Source organism: Vipera ursinii (assembly GCF_947247035.1).
Source record: "Vipera ursinii genome assembly, chromosome: 1".
NCBI lineage: Eukaryota > Metazoa > Chordata > Lepidosauria > Squamata > Viperidae > Vipera > Vipera ursinii.
The window spans coordinates 15680798-15701406 of NC_139512.1; the positions used below are offsets into that span (position 1 = coordinate 15680798).

Genomic DNA, 20609 nt, shown 5'->3' on the forward strand with positions numbered 1-20609 from the left:
AAGGGAAAACACTGTGGTTGAAAGCCGGTAGATGTTGAGGCATTTGGTCCAACTTCCCTTCCCTGAAAAAGGGTGGGGCAGAAGTATCCGACCTTGGCTACCCTTTAAGACAACTAGCTGGGGGATTCTGGGAGTTGAAGTCCAACAGCCTTAAAGGGGCCAAGGTTGGAGACTCCTGGGTGTGGGGTTTTTCGAAAAAAAAAAAAAAAAAAGGACACAAAGAACGTCCGCCACAGTACAGGTTATCCTCAATTTACAACCGTCTGAAGTTACAAAACAGCAACCTACGGCTGGCAGTCCTTGCACTTACGGCCGTCACAGCACATTGAAGTCCATGGGTCATAAAAGGGCCGGGTTTGAAGACCCCTGGCATAGACAGTGACGAGGAATGCCAAAAGTTGCAGCTCCCCAGCATTTTTAAAGAGACATGGGGCTCTTTGACCTTAATGCAAAACAGTATCAAGTAGCAAAAAAAGCAGATTTTAATTTCCTGTCTATCTATCTATCTATCTATCTATCTATCTATCTATCTATCTATCTATCTATCTATCTATCATCTATCTATCTATCTATCTATCATCTATCTATCTATCATCTATCTATCTATCTATCTATCATCTATCTATCTATCTATCTATTATCTATCTATCTATCATCTATCTATCATCTATCTATCTATCATCTATCTATCTATCATCTATCTATCTATCTATCTATCTATCTATTATCTATCTATCTATCATCTATCTATCATCTATCTATCTATCATCTATCTATCTATCATCTATCTATCTATCTATCTATCTATCTATCATCTATCTATCTATCTATCTATCTATCATCTATCTATCTATCTATCTATCTATCTATCTATCTATCTATCATCTATCTATCTATCTATCTATCATCTATCTATCTATCTATCTATCTATCTATTATCTATCTATCTATCATCTATCTATCATCTATCTATCTATCATCTATCTATCTATCATCTATCTATCTATCTATCTATCTATCTATCTATCTATCTATCTATCTATCTATCTATTATCTATCTATCTATCTATCATCTATCTATCATCTATCTATCTATCATCTATCTATCTATCATCTATCTATCTATCTATCTATTATCTATCTATCTATCATCTATCTATCATCTATCTATCATCTATCTATCTATCATCTATCTATCATCTATCTATCTATCTATCTATCTATCTATCTATCTATCTATCTATCTATCTATCTATCTATCTATCTATCTATCTCGATCGATATCCAAACTAAATGTTTTTCAATTTAGGGTGGATTTCCACCCGTTTTCTTCTTATTTATTCGGTTCTTTTTTTTGATAAGTTTGCTAGGAGTGGAAACCCCATCCCGAAGGCCTCCTGGAGAGTCAGCAATTCCCCTCTCTGTTCTTTGTAGATAGCGGATCCCTCCTTCCAGCCCCACACGGCTTTCGAAGGAAGTCAACCAAGCCCAGTCTGGAGTTTTGCACCACACTTTTGCCGCCCGTGCTTCTTCTAGCATTCTCCAGATGATATTCAGAGCGAGAAATGCCAAGCGGAGGAAAAACGGGGAGACTATCTCAACAGTGCAGAGCTGGATCCAATTCTCCTGTCTGGGAGATAAGCGGACAGACAAGTCCTATGTGGAGCCCGCTTTCTGTTTCTGTAGACAAAGCCGTGTCTTTCAGCCTCGGCAACGCTACGTTGTGTGGGCTCCAACTCCCAGAATCCCCCGCTTCCCGGCAGAGTTTTCCCCTCTTCCTGAAGCCTTTAAAAGGATTTGGGGCAAGGGAATTCCAAAGAGACTGCGTTTCTGACCTCTTAACAGTTTGGGATAAGGAATGAAAAATGGCACCTAGTCAGCCCTCGGGGTCGGTCAATTAAAAGAAGAAAGGCAAAGGGAAAAATTCTTCAGATTCAGTTGGCCATTGGGGGGGAGGACCTCGGACCCTGGGGGTGTGGGTGTGCCCCCGGCCACTGGGGGTGTGGGAGGACCTCGGTCACTGGGGGTGTGGGGGTGCCCCCAGTCACTGGGGGTGTGGGAAGACCTCGGCCCCTGGGGGTGTGGGAGGACCTCGGTCACTGGGGGTGTGGGGGTGCCCCCAGTCACTGGGGGTGTGGGAAGACCTCGGCCCCTGGGGGTGTGGGAGGACCCCGGCCCCTGGGGGTGTGGGGGTGCCCCCAGTCACTGGGGGTGTGGGAAGACCTCGGCCCCTGGGGGTGTGGGAGGACCCCGGCCCCTGGGGGTGTGGGAGGACCCCGGCCCCTGGGGGTGTGGGGGTGCCCCCAGTCACTGGGGGTGTGGGAAGACCTCGGCCCCTGGGGGTGTGGGAGGACCCCGGCCCCTGGGGGTGTGGGAGGACCCCGGCCCCTGGGGGTGTGGGGGTGCCCCCAGTCACTGGGGGTGTGGGAAGACCTCGGCCCCTGGGGGTGTGGGAGGACCCTGGCCCCTGGGGGTGTGGGAGGACCTCGGCCCCTGGGGGTGTGGGGGTGCCCCCAGTCACTGGGGGTGTGGGAAGACCTCGGCCCCTGGGGGTGTGGCGGTGCCCACAGTAACTGGGGGTGTGGGAGGACCTCGGCCCCTGGGGGTGTGGGAGGACCTAGGTCACTGGGGGTGTGGGAAGACCTCAGCCCCTGGGGGTGTGGGGGTGCCCCCAGTCACTGGGGGTGTGGGAGGACCTCGGCCCCTGGGGGTGTGAGAAGACCTCGGCCCCTGGGGGTGTGAGAAGACCTCGGCCCCTGGGGGTGTGGGAGGACCTCGGCCCCTGGGGGTGTGGGAGGACCTCGGCCCCTGGGGGTGTGGCGGTGCCCACAGTAACTGGGGGTGTGGGAGGACCTCGGCCCCTGGGGGTGTGGCGGTGCGCACAGTCACTGGGGGTGTGGGAAGACCTCGGCCCCTGGGGGTGTGGGAGGACCCTGGCCCCTGGGGGTGTGGGAGGACCTCGGCCCCTGGGGGTGTGGGAGGACCTCGGCCCCTGGGGGTGTGGGAAGACCTCGGCCCCTGGGGGTGTGGGAGGACCCTGGCCCCTGGGGGTGTGGGAGGACCTCGGCCCCTGGGGGTGTGGGAGGACCCCGGCCCCTGGGGGCGTGGAACCTGCAGCTCCTCAGTCTGAGACCACCCGCCTCTCTGTCGCAAAAGGGGCCTGGAAGGAAAGTATAGTCTACCCAGTTCAGGGCTTTTCCCTAGACAATCTACACAATCGTCGTGCAATTCTCAGGACTTTTTGCACTTGGCCCCGTAGCCCCAAGTGGAGGACAGGGCTGCAATGCCTGAAAGAACACACCAGTGGAACACACATGCTCACACTGGGAAGGGAGTAAAGAGTAAAAGAAGACGGAGGGGGACCAATTTGCCTTGGGGAAGCGAGCGAGCATCTGGATCTCCTCAGTGAGGGAAATTCGGTATTTTGAGCACACAAACTGACAATTCTTACCATCAGCATCTTTAGGTCTGCCCGTTCAGCAGGGTTTTTAATTAAGCTAGGAGAAGGGAAAAAAAAAAAGGATGGTCAATTATGGCCACTGCAAAACGCGCAGAAATATATTCGGCCCCCGTGTTTGGGGGATGCTAGACGCACAAAGCTCTCCTCAGCTGTTCTAACCTAAGCCCATCCACCTGGCTTAGTTATAGACAAGGTCATACCAAGAGCACAGGTAGCCCTCGACTTACAACGGTTCCTTTAGTGGCTGTTTGAAGTTACAGCGGCACTGAAAAACAGCGATTTACGACCGCTTCCCACCCTTACGACCGTTGCAAGCATCCCCACGGCCACGTGATCGAAACCTGGACGCTTGGCGACTTGGCTCACATTTATGATGGCCGTCGTGTCCCCGGGGTCACGCATTCCCCTTTGGCGACTTTCTAGCCAGCAACGTCAGTGGGGAAGCCAGATGCCTTTAACAGCCGGGTGACTCACTCGGCAGCCGCGGCGATTCGTTTAACAACCGTGGGCGAGAAAAGTTGCAAAGCGGAGCAAAAATGCACTGAACAGATGCCTCACGTAGCAACAACAAAAAAAAGTGGGGCTCCGTTGTGACTGTAAGTCGAGGGTTGGGGTCACTACCCGTATAGAGAAACCTCATCCCCACGGTGGGAGAGGAACCAACAGCCTTGCCCACAGCGATCAGAAGTTATGTTTTTCTAGAGTTTTCTAGTAAAAATAATCTACGGTTTATTTTTATTTTAATCCCATTTATATCCCGCCCTTCTCCGAAGACTCAGGGCGGCTTACAAGCTTAGCAGTAGCCTTCATTCTATGTATATGCCTGCTTATTAGGGCTTTCACACACACCCCAAGCGGCATTATTACAAAGTCAGCTTGATTGCCCCCAACAATCTGGGTCCTCATTTTACCTACCTGGGAAGGATGGAAGGCTGAGTCAACCTTGAGCCTGGTGGGACTCGAACCTGCACTAATTGCAGGCAGCTGGTGTTACTTAAGGAGGCATTAGCCCACTGCTCCACCAAGGCTGGAGCTGTAGCCCTGGCACTCAAGGTCACCGTTTGCAGGCCTGGCACCCAAGAGGGTGAAGCCCTCATCCTGACTCTCCATGTTTCCAGGAGTTGCATTCACACAGACTCCCTGACCCTAATCCCAAGGTTTTACATTTCCCACTGACAAGCGCAAGACGCCTTACCATTTATTTACAAACTCCTGGAATTCCTGGGTGAAAACCCCGTTGGGCAGTTTTGGAGGTGGCTGAAATAAAACAGGGGAAAAAAAAATTCAGGTGAGGAACTTTGGGATTCGGGAAACAGCCTTCGGCCAATGGGTTCCACTTAACAACAGTGGCATTTGCTTAGCGACCACTGCAAAGTCATACATTCGAGTCAGTTATATGGGTAGCCACTTTATACAACCGCCGTGACAGGCTGCATTATGGTCGTAAGTTGAAGTCTTCCCATATATTTGGAGAGATTTGAACACATTTACAGCAGTGGCCAAAATTGTGGAAACCTTTTTGGGAAAAGTGTACAGAAGAAATACCACCTTTGGTTAAGTTTCCACCCATTTTTCTTCTGATTTCCTTATAACTGTAGCCTTGTTCACTTAATAATACTATTTTGCATCGCTTTCTGGGCGACCGGTGGACTCTTTGCACCATGACTTTAATTTCATTACCTTTTTACAAGCTCACTAAATGAAAGAACGCAAAAAAAACCCCTAACCAACTTGATAGGGATCACATAACACACTGACAAATGTCCTCCTCTCAGCTTCAATCCACGACATCAATAACCGAATCCTGTGATCTGATTGGCTCACTGCCAAAACAAGATAACACCCGATTGGCTCTCTAAACACTCGCGCTCGTTGGCTACAACCACATGAAGGGAAGCTAGCTGATATCCACCTAAGCAAGTGGCGCTTCCTTTTTCTGGTTATTTGGCTATGTAACTTTTTCACAGAATACAACACAGATAATTGAACAAACTTGGTTGCATGACATTCTCGATTAAATTATCTTTCCACTGATATATAATTTTATGGTGCTGCTGCAAAAGAAGGGGTGCTATTAGCCATCAAACCTCAAAAATACACTTTTCCCAAAAGGTTTCCACAATATGTGACAAGCATGCAATCAAATCAAACAGGTCCTTGGCTGATTCTACGGTAACACCATCCTGCCTTGGCAGAGAGTAAACATTAAGGGATAAACACTGAGGACGCCACCTTGTTGGTTTATGAAATGTCTGCAAGAAAAGAGCCAAACGGAGAGATCACCAAGGACCCCACAGTCCTCCTCCTTTTCCTCCCCTCCCAAACCCTTTTAGCACAGATGATGTTACCTAGTTGGGTCATGAAACGTCTGCAAGGAAACCACCAAGGACCCCAACAGCTCAATCTTAAAACTACAAACAACCTGTTTGGATAAAAGCTCCTCAGTCCTCATTGGTCAGGAAGAAAAGCCACAACTGACAGGGATGGAGAAAAGTCATCGTGGTTGGGGGCCCTAGGCCAGGGGTAGGCAACCTTGGCTCTTTTTTTGACTCGTGGATTTCAACTCCCAGAATTCCTTTAGCCGGCCATGATGAGGGGAAAGGGGGAGGTTTCCAAGCTGAGCCATGCGCGCTGAGGAATTCTGGGAGTTGAAGTTCACCGGTCATAAAGCGGCCTAGGCCTAGACCAGGGGGAGGCAACCTTGGCTCTTTTATGACTGGTGGACTTCAACTCCCAGAATTCCTCAGCCAGCCTGGCTCAGCTTGGAAACCTCTCCCTTTCCCCTCAGCGTGGCTGGCTCAGGAATTCTGGGAGTTGAAGTTCACCGGTCATAAAGCGGCCTAGGCCTAGGTCAGGGGCAGGCAATCTTGGCTTTTTTATGACTCGTGGACTTCAACTCCCAGAATTCCTGAGCCAGCATGGCTCAGCTTGGAAACCACTCCCTTTCCTCTCAGCATGGCTGGCTCAGGAATTCTGGGAGTTGAAGTCCACGAGCCATAAAAGGGCCACGTTTGAAGACCCCTCCTCTAAAGGTACAAACCAGTAGTTCCACCATATGTAGAGTTGGTCTATAGCAGGGGTGGGCAACCTTGGCTCTTTTGTGACTCGTGGACTTCAACTCCCAGAATTCCTCAGCCAGCCTGGCTCAGCTTGGAAACCTCTCCCTTTCCCCTCAGCGTGGCTAGCTCAGGGATTCTGGGAGTTGAAGTCCACGAGTCGTGCGGCCTCTCCACAGTATGAGAACGGGGGGTGGGTGGGCCACGCTTGCTCTCTGCGCTGAACGGAAATAGTCCCGAAGGAGCCGCCCAGTTCTTCCTTAGCCTCCGATGTATTTATTTCCGTCTGCACCCTCGTCGTTCTCCTTTTGTTTTCTTGCTCTCCCGCCAGGTCCAAACAGAACCCTTCATCTCTGTGACGCTCCCTTTTTTTAATCTCTCGTTGCTGCACAGAGGAGAAACTCAGGGCTTTCATTTCAAAAGGCAAGACGACGGACACAAAGGCCCAGCCCATCTCCATTCGTTCTTCCTTCCTTTCTCTGTATTTTTACCGAGACTGAGGACATACACCCACCCGTGTGGGCTTGCGTTGTTCCCGTTTTATAGGCAGGACTGTAGTCAAGACCTGAACGACAACGTGCTGGACGGCGGGTGCCCACACTTGTGTGCACAACTCTTTACACAGCAGGAGCAGGTGCTCACACAGGCCACTCATGATCCCAATTGGTATTTTTCCAAAGCTGAACAAGCGGCTTAAGTAAGTTCCTCATAAAGGGGAATATTTGTAGCTCGGGGTTGGCCTGAGGGGGTTCCCTGGTGCTCTCTGAGCTTGCTTGTTTTCTTGCAGACGTCTCATGACCCAACTAAGGTAACATCATCAGTGCTAGCAAGGAGTGGGGTTTGTGGAGAGGAGGAAGAAGAAGAAAACAATGACTGTGGGATCCTTGGTGTTCTCGGAGCTTGCTTGTTTGCTTGCAGACGTCTCATGACCCAACTAGGTAACGTCATCAGTGCAAGCAAGGAGTGGGCTTTGCTGTCACTTTAGCCAGGCTTCTAGAAAATTCCCCGGCATTTTTGGACTTGGCCTGGTTCTAGGACAGTCACATTTTCCCAATTGAAACTATGGCTACATCTGTCTATATGGTGTGAAATCAAAGGGTTTTCGTCAGGCCTTTTGACAGCCAGTTGGTGTTCATGGATGCTTAAAACTGGTCGGGAGCTCATATTTATTAAATAGATGTTGACAAGAGAAGGAAAGAGAAGGCTCACAACACAAACCAGGCTGACCAGCAAAGGCACCTCACCAGAAACACAAAAAGCCAAATATTCCACCGGGTGTTTAATCCACCCGCCGTATCGTTTTAATCCCACGCCTCCAGGGACACGATCGAGAGGCATTAAGCAAACGGTCAGTCCACAGCAGAGCCAAAAAATCTCTTCTCCGGGCCACTCACCTCATTCACAATGTAGTCAAGCAATTCAAAAATGGCCATGGCAGGGCGACTGTCGATCCCGTGACCTGCAGGGTTCAAAAAGAGCAAAGGGTGGATGAAAAACTGTGTGCGCAGAACACGTCAAGAAGCGTGTCACCCCCTCTTCTCCCCCCCCTAGCACAATGTCCATTTTCAAGAAACCACGAGAATATTTCAGGAGATCAGGATCCAACACCAACTGAAAATATCTGGCTGGTTGGCTTGGAGCCTGAGGCAGGGGTCCCCAACCTCTTGGCCAGTGGGCCGCGGAAATGGCTGGCCTGGGCGCGCATTCCCCCCGTTTGCCCATGTGCGCGAACAGGGATGCTTAGCCCCAGGTGAGCGGGTGCAGCTGTTCGCCCATGTGCAGGGGTCAGCAACCTGAAATAGTGAAAGAGCCACTCGGAACCGGTTCCCTCACAAAAGGAAAAGCTGGGAGCCGCAAAAAATGTGTGCGCATTTGCGTACATGCGCGCATGCGCACAACAGGGTTTGACTGAAGAGTGGAGCCAAGGCGAGATAGGCACCTACCCTGCATATTTGAATTGATTGGTTGAACTTTTTTAGTCCCACTTTTTTTTTTGGACTGCACATGGCAGAGGACTAGGAGTCGCAGGAGTCAGCTGAAAGAGCCACGGGTTGCAGACCTGTGCCCATGTGCATGGCCCCAGCGCAGGCCGCGTGCGCAAATGGTGCTGCTAGTGCCACGCCAGTGCGTGTGGCCCTGTTTGCATGGGCACGCACCAGTTTGGAAGCTGCTCTCCTTTCCTCTGTTCCGCGAGCCAGGAAAGGTCAGAGACCTCTGACCTAAAGTACGCCCAAAGCAGTAGCAACAGGCTCCCGAGATACAGGTAGTCCTCGACTTATGGCCACAATGGAGCCTTAAAATTTCGGTTGTTGAAGTGAGACATTTGTCAAGTGAGTTTTGCCCCGTTTTATGACCTTCCTTGCCACCATGGGTAAGTGAATCGTCGCAATTGATAAGTTAGTTCCCCGGTTGTTTAAGTGAACCTGGCATCCCCATTGTGTCTGCTTGTCTGAAGGTCGCCAAAGGGTGATCCTGTGACCCCCGGGGACGCAGCAATGGTCATAAACAGGAACCAGTTGCCAAGAGTAGAATAGAATATAGAATAGAATAGAATTAGAAGAATGGAATGGGGTAGGGTAGAATAGAATAGAATAGGAGAGTAGAATGGAATATAGAATAGAATAGAACAGGGGTGTCAAACTCAATTTCATTGAGGGCCGCATCAGCATTGTGGTTGCCCTCAGGGGGTCGGGTGGATATGGCCAGGGTGGGTGTGGCCTACTGGGTGGGCGTGGCTAGAGTGCGTATGGCCTACTGGGTGGGCGTGGCCAGCTCTACATCGTTGGCATCAAGGGTGCCTATGGGGGCCTGGGCAGGGGTGGGACAGATCTAGGGGTCTCTGGCCGAAGGAGGGTCTCTGGGCCAGGGCCAAGGCAGCGGGGGCCGTTCCCTCACTGTTTCCAGGATGGCTTCGCGGGCCGCATGAAACCACTTCGCGGGCCGGATCCAGCCCCCGGGCCTTGTGTTTGACATGTCTAGAAAAGAATATAGAATAGGACTAACAGAGTTGGAAGGGACCTTGGAGGTCTTCTAGTCCAACCCCCTGCTCAGGCAGGAAACCATTTCAGACAAATGGTTGTCCAGTCTCTTCTGAAAAACTTCCAGTGTTTTTAGATAAAAGAGAAGCTGTGCAGGCCTGAACATCTTTATCTATGGGGGGAAAGCATGAGCGAGACAGGCTAACTGGCACCCAAGAAGAAGCAATCGTCTTCTTTCCATTCTGGATACCGGACATTTTTATTCATTGATTCCTTGAGTTTGTGGATCCTTGGGGCTTGAAGACCACCTCCTCTTCGTTCTCCCAATCTTCACCATGCTGACAACCAAATCTTGCTCCAACACCGCCTACCCCTTTCCCTCAGTGTATGCCATGCTCAACTTTAGCACGGCCGGTCAGCACAACTGTGCCGGCTAGGCATAACGTAGCTACAGTCTAGCCTATCTATCCGGAGGGCTTCCCATCAAGAAGGATGGCTGAGCAATCTTGAAAAGAAACGCACTGCAGATTTCCCAGCCAGCGTCTTTCATTTCAGAGCATATTTAAAGCAAGCTGATGAACCAAGGAGGGTTAAAAAAAATAATAATAAAAAAAGAGAGAATCAGTTAAGTAGTCCTGGACTTACAACCGTTCGTTTGGTGGCCGTCTGAAGTTACAACGGCAGTGAAAAATTGACTTAAGACCGTTTTTCACACTTTACGACCGTTGCAGCATCGGCAAGGTCAAGAGACCAAAATACTTGGAAACTGGCATGTATTTACGACGGCTTCAGCATCCCGGGGTGGGGGGGGGTTCACGTTATCCCTTCTTGGGACCTTCTGACAAGCAGTCAGTGGGGAAAGCAGATTAGCAACAACCACGTAACTAACGACTGCACAGGTTTCCTTAGCCACTGAGGTAAGAAAGGTCATAATATGGAGCGAGACTTACTTAACAATTATCCTGCTTAGCCACGGAAATTTTGGGCTCAGCTGTGGTCGTAAAGTCGAGTTACCACCTGTAACTCCTTATTCTTAAAATTTACACTGAATTTCTACAATCGAATGGCTATCAGTATTTCTTGAAATGCGTCACAGGCATGAGTATTAATAAATCAGTGTAATTCTGCTGGTGCCAGTCTTTCACACCTGACACGCAGGCAGGAAAGCCGGCTGGGTGACTTTGGGCCAATCAGCAGGAGACGTTGAGTTCTAGTCCCGCCTTAAGCATGAAAGCCAGCTGGGTGACTTTGGGCCAATCAGCAGGAGCCTTTGAGTTCTAGACCTGCCTTAGGCAGGAAAGCTGGCTGGGTGACTTTGGCCCAATCACCAAGAGACGTTGAGTTTTAGTCCCGCCTTTGGCATGAAAGCCAGCTGGGTGACTTTGGGCCAATCACCAGGAGCCTTTGAGTTCTAGACCTGCCTTAGGCAGGAAATCCGGCTGGGTGACTTTGGCCCAATCACCAAGAGACGTTGAGTTCTAGTCCCGCCTTTGGCATGAAAGCCAGCTGGGTGACTTTGGGCCAATCACCAGGAGCCTTTGAGTTCTAGACCCGCCTTAGGCATGAAATCCGGCTGGGTGACTTTGGGCCAATCACCAGGAGACGGTGAGTTCTAGTCCCACCTTAGGCATGAAAGCTGGCTGGGTGACTTTAAACCAGCCAATCTCTGTCTGCCTACCACGTCAAGCCGGTTGGTCAACGCTTCATAGCCAACGGATCAACACTCATTGGAAAATGACAGGAGGAAGAATTAACCACAGTCCAGCTACGAAGCTTTGTGCTTCCTCCCAACATACAAAAATAATAAAATAAATAAAATAAAATAATAAAATAAAATTGGTGATATAATTTCAATTGCCAGCAACTTCGCAAGGAGTAGCAGCTCCTACCGCTAACGGGACGTCCTGGTGGCTTGGGCCGCGGAGAGATGCTGTGGGGTTCCCCTTCGGCCCCGTCGACCACGGGACGACCGAAAATCACTTCCAGTTCCTTGCCATCTGGCGGGGGAATGGGATACCGTCCAATCGACAGCTCCACCAGGGAGAGGCCCATGCTCCAGATGTCCGACTGCACGGAATAATGAGTGCCTTGTAAACGTTCAGGCTGCAAGCAATCAGAAGAGAGGCGGGTGAGGGCCCGTCTTGCAAAACACACCTGCCGATCCCAGTGGCTCCTTCAACATCCGGGCACACGCCTAGGTGAGAAATTTATGGCCAGCCAGCAGGAACAGGAAGGCTGGATTTGAAAGAGGTTTTCGCTGTCAGGATAGATCCTCAAGTTAATTACCAGAAAAGCTCTTCAGAAGCCAGGCCAAGAGTTGTAATAATCTACCTGGAGAACTTTTTGTTTGCTGGAGCATATGCAAATAAATAAAAGAAGCAGAAAATAGCGATGAGTTTAACACAGAGCCTAAGGCGCGTTCCTTCGCCTCCAGTTGCAAAAAGCTGCCTCGGTGCCACCTTTGCTGTCCCAACAGACTGAGAAGGGAAGCTAAGGCTGGAAGTTACTTACGATTTAATTTATAGGCTGCACCAGTTCCTAAATGACTCGTTTCTGCTTCCTGATGGAAAACCTCCATTCAAAACCACCTATCGTCACCCAGACTGGCTGAGGGGGGGCAAAGAATCCAACTGATAGGTTGATTACTTCCCAGAAAGACAGATTCAGATTAATATGAAACAGCAACTCGTTTGAACTATGCTCTTTCCAGTGCTGCAGTCAAGATTACCCTTCTGAAAATCACCGTGTCTTCATACCCCATCTGCTTTAATACCTGTGGAGTTAGTAATCTAGTTGTTACACAACCTCCCTTGACAAACACACCGGTCCAGTTAGGCGTAGGAAGCGCACAGATGCGGACAGTCCTTGGAGGCCCCTCGGCTTTCACATGTAACACTGCTGCTGCGTGGAGTTGAACTGGTTGCCAATTTGCTTCCGGGTCCCATTTGAGAAGTTGACCATTATCTTCAAAGCTATTTAGGGCACGGGTTCAAGGAATCCCAGGAGCCATGTCACCCCAAAGGGACTAGCCCACCCTGCTCACTCCAGCAGAAGAGGTCCACTTTGGATTCTCTTTGCCCAATGTTTTCAGCTGGCGGGGTCCAGGAGAAGAATCTTCTCTGCTGTGGCCTCCGCCCTCGGGAATATTCTCCTGCTGGAGATGAGGTCGGGCCCCACGCTCCTGGCTTTCCGGAAAAGCCTGGCTCTGCCAACTGGTCTGGGCCCCCAAAAGGAGAGCGCTATGTTGGGGGCGGCTGACGGGCTAGAGCAGACATGTCAAACTCGCGACGTCACGTGACGTCGCACAACGTATCGGACTTTTTTTCCGTTGCTGGCAATGGGATGGGTGCGGTTTTGGGATGACGCATCCGGCCCGCGGGCCGGCAGTTTGACACCCCTGGGCTAGAAAGATTCCCACCCTCGTGTAGCCTGCCCCCCGTGGTTTTTTTTAAGTCTCTTATTTACGCCTCCTAATTTTAATCGCTTTGCATAACCATTTTCATCTATTTTTCATACTGTCAGTCGCCTAGAGTTAGTGTAACAGCGAGGTGGGTGTCACAGAAACTTAATGTATAAATTAAAAAAACGGAACAGGATTCCAACTGATTGTCCTCGAGTGTAAGATTGGGCCTTCGCTCCCCATCTCGTTCCTGCTGAACAAAATGAATCACTTGTCCATTTTGTATCCCTTAGGTCTGTACTTTCGATTTTGTTCCTTTAACACAACAGCATCGGAAGTCAGCTTCTGTCTTTCAAGCTTACTGGGAGATCAAACTAGGGCGCAGGAGAAGCTTCCTTAATGTCTGCGGAAATTCTTCAATCATCCAGGTCGTGGTTGTTTTTCCCCCCCGCCCCCAAAAGGAGCTGTGGTGAATGCAATTGTTAAGAGTGCAGTGTTGCAGGTTAATTCTGCCCACTGCCTGGAGTTTGATCCTGACACGCTCAAGCTCGACTCAGCCTTCCATTCTTCCGAGGTCAGATGGGCTGTGAAGCACCGTGAAGAGGTATATGAGTCTAAGCGCTACGCCTAAAAGGCAACTGGACCACCGTGTTCTCTTTGCAAAATGTTTCATTTCTCACCTAACGAAGTTCTTCAGTTCTAACTCTTCTTCTCACTAGCCACAGGAGCCCAGTGGAAGTAACCAAATGGCTCGCCAGTCAAGCATACACACCCACACCCAGAGAAAGAATTGTAGAGAATTCTGGCTTTGTAGTCCGTGGCTTTCACTGTTTATATCGGGGATCCCCAACCTACGGGCCATGACCCACTACTGGGCTGTGGCCTATTCACAACTGGGTCGGCCGCATGAGTGCTGGGCTGGCGCAGACCCACACGCTCACAGCCCCATGTTGTGCCAGTGGCATCCCAAAGGCTTCCCTGTCATGTGAGTGGAGTTCTGTGTGCGTGCACACCGGCCCACTTCCCCTCTCCCCCCCACTAGCCGGGCCGCCAAGCCACCTGCTCTGGGCAGAGCGGTGAGAGCAGAGGCCGAGTGGGACGAGCACGCCCTGACTCACCGAGGTTGTTTTCACAGGACAGCTGATCTGCTTTTGGGGTGTCGGGCAGCCTCGGTGAGCAGGAGACTGTGCCCCCAACGGCACGTCTCTTTCTCTGAGCCAAAAGGCTTCGAGGAGCGATCTTGCGCTGCTTTTGTCCCTTTGCAAAAGTTTTTGGCGCGGAGAAGCCTGAAGGAGCCAAGACCACCGCCCACCCCCAAAGGCTTCTCTTCTCTCTCGCATGAGTGGAGCTGCTCGTGTTCTCACGTGGCCCTGTTCCCCTCTCCTGCCTCCCCCCACCTTCCAGGCTGGGCTGCCAAGCCGCAAAAGTTGGGGACCCACTGGCTTATATGGAATTCTTATATCCGATACAAATGTTTGAGCTTCCTCTACACCAGATAGGATTAAGTAAAGCCTTGGGGAAGACCTGTTACTGCTGAAAAAACGAAGGCACTCGTAGCTGAAAGGTATTTGGGGTCAGGAAAAAAAAAATCCAGCTTAAAGGAAGGCGGTGTTTTAAGGCAACGTTCCCAACTTTGGGGACTTTTTAAGATGTGTGAACGTCAACTCCCAGAAGTCTGGGAGTTGAAGTCCTCACATCTTAAAAGTTCTCAAGGTTGGGAAAACACGGGTCTAAGGCGAGGCAGCTGCAACGCAACCCAATCCATCACGAGAGAGGCAGAAAGAAGTCAGCCAATCTTCCGTTACAACATTCCCCCACCCCGGCTGTTATACGGTAGCAATCCTTCCCCCACAGGGACCACCTTTACGCTGTCTTAGCTCCGTTGTTAGAAACGGCACGTCAGAAAGCAAGAGGACGTACAGACATGTAGGATCGGGTCCCCACAAAGGAGTTGGCCATGGAGTCGATGAGCTGCCCGCTGACTCCAAAATCACACAGCTTAATCTCGCCCCGGGAATTCACCAAGATGTTAGAAGGCTTCACATCTGGAAACGAGAAATTGTTTTAGGGACAAAGGAAGGAAGGAGAGAAAAACGCGTCCAAACGCTAAAAAGGAATTCTAGTTGCGAACGGTTCTGAGTAAAAGCTCTATGGACACCCAACTCTCTCTCTCCGCACCCCCCCTTCCCTACCCCTCCCCTCCCCGATGAAGACAAGAAAGAACCCTGCAAAGGGTCGGTTAGTCTGCTAGGCCGTGGCCAGAATCTTGGATTAGATCAACATGGCTGGCTGGGGGTTTCTAGGAGTTGAGGTCCACATAACTTACAGCTGCTGACGTTAAAAAAAACCCACTGAATTAGGTGGCAAAAAAGAATAGATCAACTACTCATACTAATAAAACAATAAATACAGGCAGCCCTCGACTTAACCACCATTTGGTTCCGTCACCATTCCAAGTCACAACGGCGCTGGAAAAATAAAAGCACCTTGAGCCCGTTTTTCAAACCGATCACCAACGCATCATTGCCATAGTCAGGCGATGAAAAATTTGGACGCTTGGCAACGGGTTCATACTTACGACGGTCGCTGCATCCCGGAGTCACGTGATCCCCTTTTTGCAACCAGCTGGGGAAGCCAGGTTCACGTCATAACCCGTGTTACCAACTTAATGGTGGCAGTGATTCACTTAACAACGGTGCCAAGAAAAGATCACAAAATGGATTGAAGCGAAACCGTCTTGGTCAGCGACAGAAATCCTGGGCTCAATTGTGGCCATAAATCGAGGACTACCTGTATTCTCAATGGCTGTACTGTGGGCCCAGTGGACCTGTGACTTTGGGCTGGTGTCATGTAGGCCAGGGGGAGGCAACCTTGGCTCTTTGACGACTCGTGGACTTCAACTCCCAGAATTCCTGAGCCAGCCTGGCTCAGCTTGGAAACCTCTCCCTTTCCCCTCAGCACGGCTGGCTCAGGAATTCTGGGAGTTGAAGTCCACCAGTCGTAAAAGGGCCAAGGTACCCCTGATGTAGGCCAAGATCTTGTGCCTCCCCTGGTGGTCTTCAGAGACCACCTTGCAATCCCTTCCCCTGCGTGCATGCAGGGGGATATAGCTGCACAAAGACAGGAAAAGCTGGGCAGTTCCATAAATCCTACCCACGGCTGGCATGGCTCCCCCCAAAACTCTGCCGAGACTCAGGAAACCCAGAATGGAAATGACCCCCTGCCCAAATTCTCCTTACACTGAGGGGTCCTTGGTGCTCTCTGCTTGTTTTCTTGCAGACGTTTCATTACCCTAACGTTACCCCTAGGCGACATCCTCGGTGCTAGCAATTTCACGACGTATAGACAGATGTAGCCATAGTTTCAATGGGGGAAAGGTGACCGTCCTAGACCGGGCCAAGTCCAAAAATGCCAGGGAATTTCTAGGAGCCTGACCGATCAGCCATCAACGGAGACGTAGGTGTTAACCACATCTATAGATTACGCAAAAGAGACCATGAACTAGCCCAGGGGTCAGCAAACTTAAACACCCAAAGAGCCATTTGGGCTCGTCTGCCAAAGAAAACACGGGGGACCACAAAACCCTTCTGACATCTAAAATGAAGATAACGCTGCATATATCGTTGTGGGGTTTTTTTACCTTTATGCTATGTATTAAAAAAACTATAGCGTGTTGCATTTATGAAATCAATGAAGCCGCCTTTCACAAACAAACGAAGTTCAATCAATCAATTCCAACTAAGGGAGATTTTTTTTTCTTTGGGTGAGAGGTTGGAATTGATTGATTGAACTCCCCCCCTTTTTTTTTGGGTGGGACTGCCAATGGGGGAGGAGGACTGGGGGCTGCAGCAGGCGGCTCCAGAGCCGCGGGTTGCCGACCCGTGAACTAGCCCAAAAGAGGAACAGACTCCAGCACCTCTCCACCAGTAACCAGCACTCAGATTAGCATAGGTTTAACTCCAAGGTCACCTTCAGACCAGCAGTCAAGCAAGCGACACCCCAATCAAGAGACAGCCCAATCAAAGAATTCCTAAGACCGGCAAGACACCAGAGTGTAAGTGGACAGCAAACAGCACTCCTTACTAGCACTGATGACGTTCCCTAGTTAGGGTGATGAAACGTTGGCAAGAAAACAACCATGCTCAGAAAGGCACCCGGGAACCTTCATTTCAACCCTGAGCTACAAATGTTCTCCTTTCACTGTTGGAAAGCAAGAGTTAAAACTGCAAGGGATGAATTTCAGAACTGCAAAGGGCTTCTCTTAAGGAGCAACTTTTCTTCTTTTTCAGCTCCAAGATGAAGACACAGAAGAGGCCGCCCTCAAGAGGCAAGGGTCTGTGTGGAGGTGTCGGGCAATATAGGACACGACGACACAATTTCCAGATTTTTGCAACCCTGACAAGGTTGCAAAAAAAAAATCCACAAACTAGGCGGTGTGCCGTACAGCCACAATATAGGTAATGCTCCTGGTTAAACAATGTGTGGAATTAAGCCTTGGAATGAGAACGATGTCCAGCAGAGATCTACACAGATCTATCCCAGTTCACTTACATATGCAGACTCCTCCTTCTATTACAAATAACTCTCACCTCGGTGCATAATTTGGTGCTTCTCTCGTAAATAAGCCAATCCTCGCAGAACCTGAAGAGAAGAAAAATGAAGAGAAGAGAAGAGAAGAGGAGGAGAGGAGACGAGAAAAGAGAAATCAAGATTTGTGGGATGGAGCCTGATTGAGCCGTGGTGGCACAGTGGTTAGGATGCAGTATTGCAGGCTAATTCTGCTGACTACTAGCAGTTCGATCCCGACTGGCTCAAGGTTGACTCATCCTTCCGAGGTGGATAAAATGAGGACCCAGTGGGCAAGGAGGCTGACTCTGTAAACTGCTTAGAGAGGGCTGTAAAGCGGTATATAAGTCTAAGTGCTGGTGCTAATGCTATTTTATAGATGGGAGGCTAAAAAGTAAAGGCTCACACATCTGTGTGACAGAACAGAGGGTGGCCGTCTCTGACTAAAGGGACAATTCACTGCTCAAACCCTTGTAGGAGGCTACGGATGAGACTCTGTCTCACAAACCCTTGTGTGGGGGAGTCAAAAGGAGGCAGTTGCATACTCACTGCTATACTGACTTTGCCCAAGATTTCTTCAGGAATCCTCTTGGCTTCTTTCAAAACCTGATCCAAGGAACCTCCATCCTAAAACCAGTGGAAAGGTAGTTATGTTTATTTATTCACTGGATTTTTATCCCGCCTTTATTACTTCATAGGTTACTCAAGGTGGAAAACATATATACTCCCTTCCTGCTCCTAACGTCCCCACCACAACCCTGTGAGGTGAGCTGGGCTAAGAGAAAGCAAGTGGCCCAAAGTCACCCAACTGTCTTTCATGCCTAAAGTGGGACTGTAACTCACCGTCTCCTGGTGACTGGCCCAAAGTCAGCCCGCCAGGTTTCATGCCTAACACACTACTAGAACTCACCATCTTCTGGTGATTGGCTCAGTTACCCAGCTAGCTTTCGTGTCTCAGGTGGGACTAGAACTCGCCATCTCCTGGTGATTGATCCAAAGTCATCCAGATGGCTTTCATGCCTAAGACGGTACTAGAACTCACCATCTCCTGGTGACTGGCCCAAAGTCAGCCAGCCTGCTTTCAGGCCGAAGGTGGAACTAGGACTTCCAGTCTCCTAGTTTCTAGGCCAGCAGCAGCCTACATTATCTTAAAATTTAGAATTAGAAATCATCCCAGCCAACCAAGCGAATAATGAGAAACCAGATTTAAGTAAGAAATGGCACAAAGGATACCTTACAATCTCTTGAAAGATACAAGCTACATAAAAGTTTCAACACCATGCTTGAAATTAGACAAAGAAGGGACAGGCTACCTTCAAGGAGCATTCTGCAAATGGGGGGGGGGGGTTGTTAGAGAAGACACAACCCCACCTTGCCCCAACCAACTCTTTAATATCGAATTCTACAGAAAAGTTGATTGACAGAGCTGACGATTCTCAACAGCTCCGGTTCACTCAGTCAGGAAGCGAAATATTAAACACTTTGTTGTTAACCGTTCTCCGTCTGCTTTAATCAGCTATAGTTCTGGAAGACTAACGAAACAGCCTCTCCTTTTTAGAAATCTATTTATCAAATAGATAAGAGATAAGAGATTGCCGGCGGGTAACACCCAGGGATAGGGCCTTCTCAGTGGGGGTGCCTGCCCTTTGGAACCAGCTGCCAGTGGAGTTGAGGACTGCCCCCGACCTACGTTCATTCCGCCAGGGCCTGAAGACCTGGCTCTTCGAGCTCTCTGGCCCAGGCTGAGGATTAATTTATTTTAATTGGGGTTTTATTTATACAGGGATAAATTTAATCTTTTTTAAACTTGGTTTTTAACTTTTGTATTTTTGGTTTTTAATTACCCTGTAAACCGCCCTGAGTCCTCCAGGAAAGGGCGGTATATAAATGTAATAAAATAAAATAAATAAAATAAATAAATTTATATAGCTGCCCATCCATCGCATAAAAAGCCAGAGTTTTCTTGGAGATGCTTAGTATATTTTTGTAACTCAAGGTACCTTCCTCCTTGACAGAACATACATCTGGGTTACTTGAGACAATATATGGCTTGGCTAAGGCACCCCATTCACTAGAGAAAGCAATTATGTTTGGAAGAGATTAGCGATAAAAGGAAACCAGGCCATCAAAGAACACGGTGGCTGACACCGGCCAGATCACAGAAAAACGCACTAGTAGTGAAAAAACAGATGTGGGGGAGGCCTGGCCCACAGGATTGCCAAAAGTCGGATATGACTGGTTATTTTCATCATCCTCATCCTCATCATGGCACCCCCGTAAGCCTATGCAGCACATCTACTGTTCTTTTACCACAGAAAGTTGACATCTCTGCATGGAAAATATTCTGCCCGGAAAGGGCAGAAGCTGCAATGCTGTAACCAATCCCAACCGTGGCTTCTCTAGCCGATGCCACGGGCGGGCTGGAACGGGATCAGAAAGGCTCGTGTTCGTGTCCTCACATGAACCCACCGGCCTCCGTATCTGTCACCCGCGATCAATCTCACAGGACGGTTGCTAGGAGAGCAAAATGGATGAGGGAGTATTACGTGCATCACCTTGACCTACTGGGATGCAAGATGAATACACGAGACACCGGCTGAATTTAGAAAGGCGAGGAGAATGTTCCAAGACCAAAGTACTGGAGGACCTGGTAGAAGCCAAGGTGAAAGGAGAAAATGAATGCCCATCCTATCTCTGGGACAAATTGGTTTAATCAGAAAAAAACCTCTTCCTCCTCCAGTGCTACTACAGGGTTATCCCTTTTTTTTATTTATTTACATGCTGTAGCGGCTTTAATATGGCAGCCTAAATGATACCAAAGGTGGGTTCCTTGTTGTGAGAAACTTAAAAATACCGCAAAAGGAGAAAGGACAGAGGAGGGAGAAGTGTGTGTGGAAGGACAGTTAAAACGGGGAAATTCAATTTGTTTATATGGTGTATCTATGCTTAGGGACGCGGTGGCTCAGTGGGTTAGGACGCTGAGCTTGTCGATCAGAAGGTCGGCAGTTTGGCGGGTCGAATCCCGAGTGCCGCGTAACAGAGTGAGCGCCTGTTACTCGTCCCAGCTTCTGCCAACCTAGCAGTTCGAAAGCACGTAAAAAATGCAAGTAGAAAAATAGGGACCGCTACAGTGGGAAGGTAACGGCGTT

General features: G+C 49.5%; 1 protein-coding gene across 1 annotated transcript in view; it reads right to left on the reverse strand.

Moving 5' to 3' along the window:
• MAP2K2 (mitogen-activated protein kinase kinase 2) overlaps positions 1-20609 on the reverse strand; it is a 43381-nt gene that overhangs the window by 1884 nt on the left and 20888 nt on the right. The window contains exons 4-10 of the mRNA XM_083364291.1: positions 18010-18087; positions 17484-17535; positions 14815-14939; positions 11384-11597; positions 7911-7975; positions 4656-4717; positions 3452-3497 (exon numbers count right to left, since the gene is read on the reverse strand). Of these exons, the coding sequence (XP_083220417.1) occupies positions 3452-3497; positions 4656-4717; positions 7911-7975; positions 11384-11597; positions 14815-14939; positions 17484-17535; positions 18010-18087 (642 nt within the window). The remainder of the gene's footprint in view (positions 1-3451; positions 3498-4655; positions 4718-7910; positions 7976-11383; positions 11598-14814; positions 14940-17483; positions 17536-18009; positions 18088-20609) is intronic.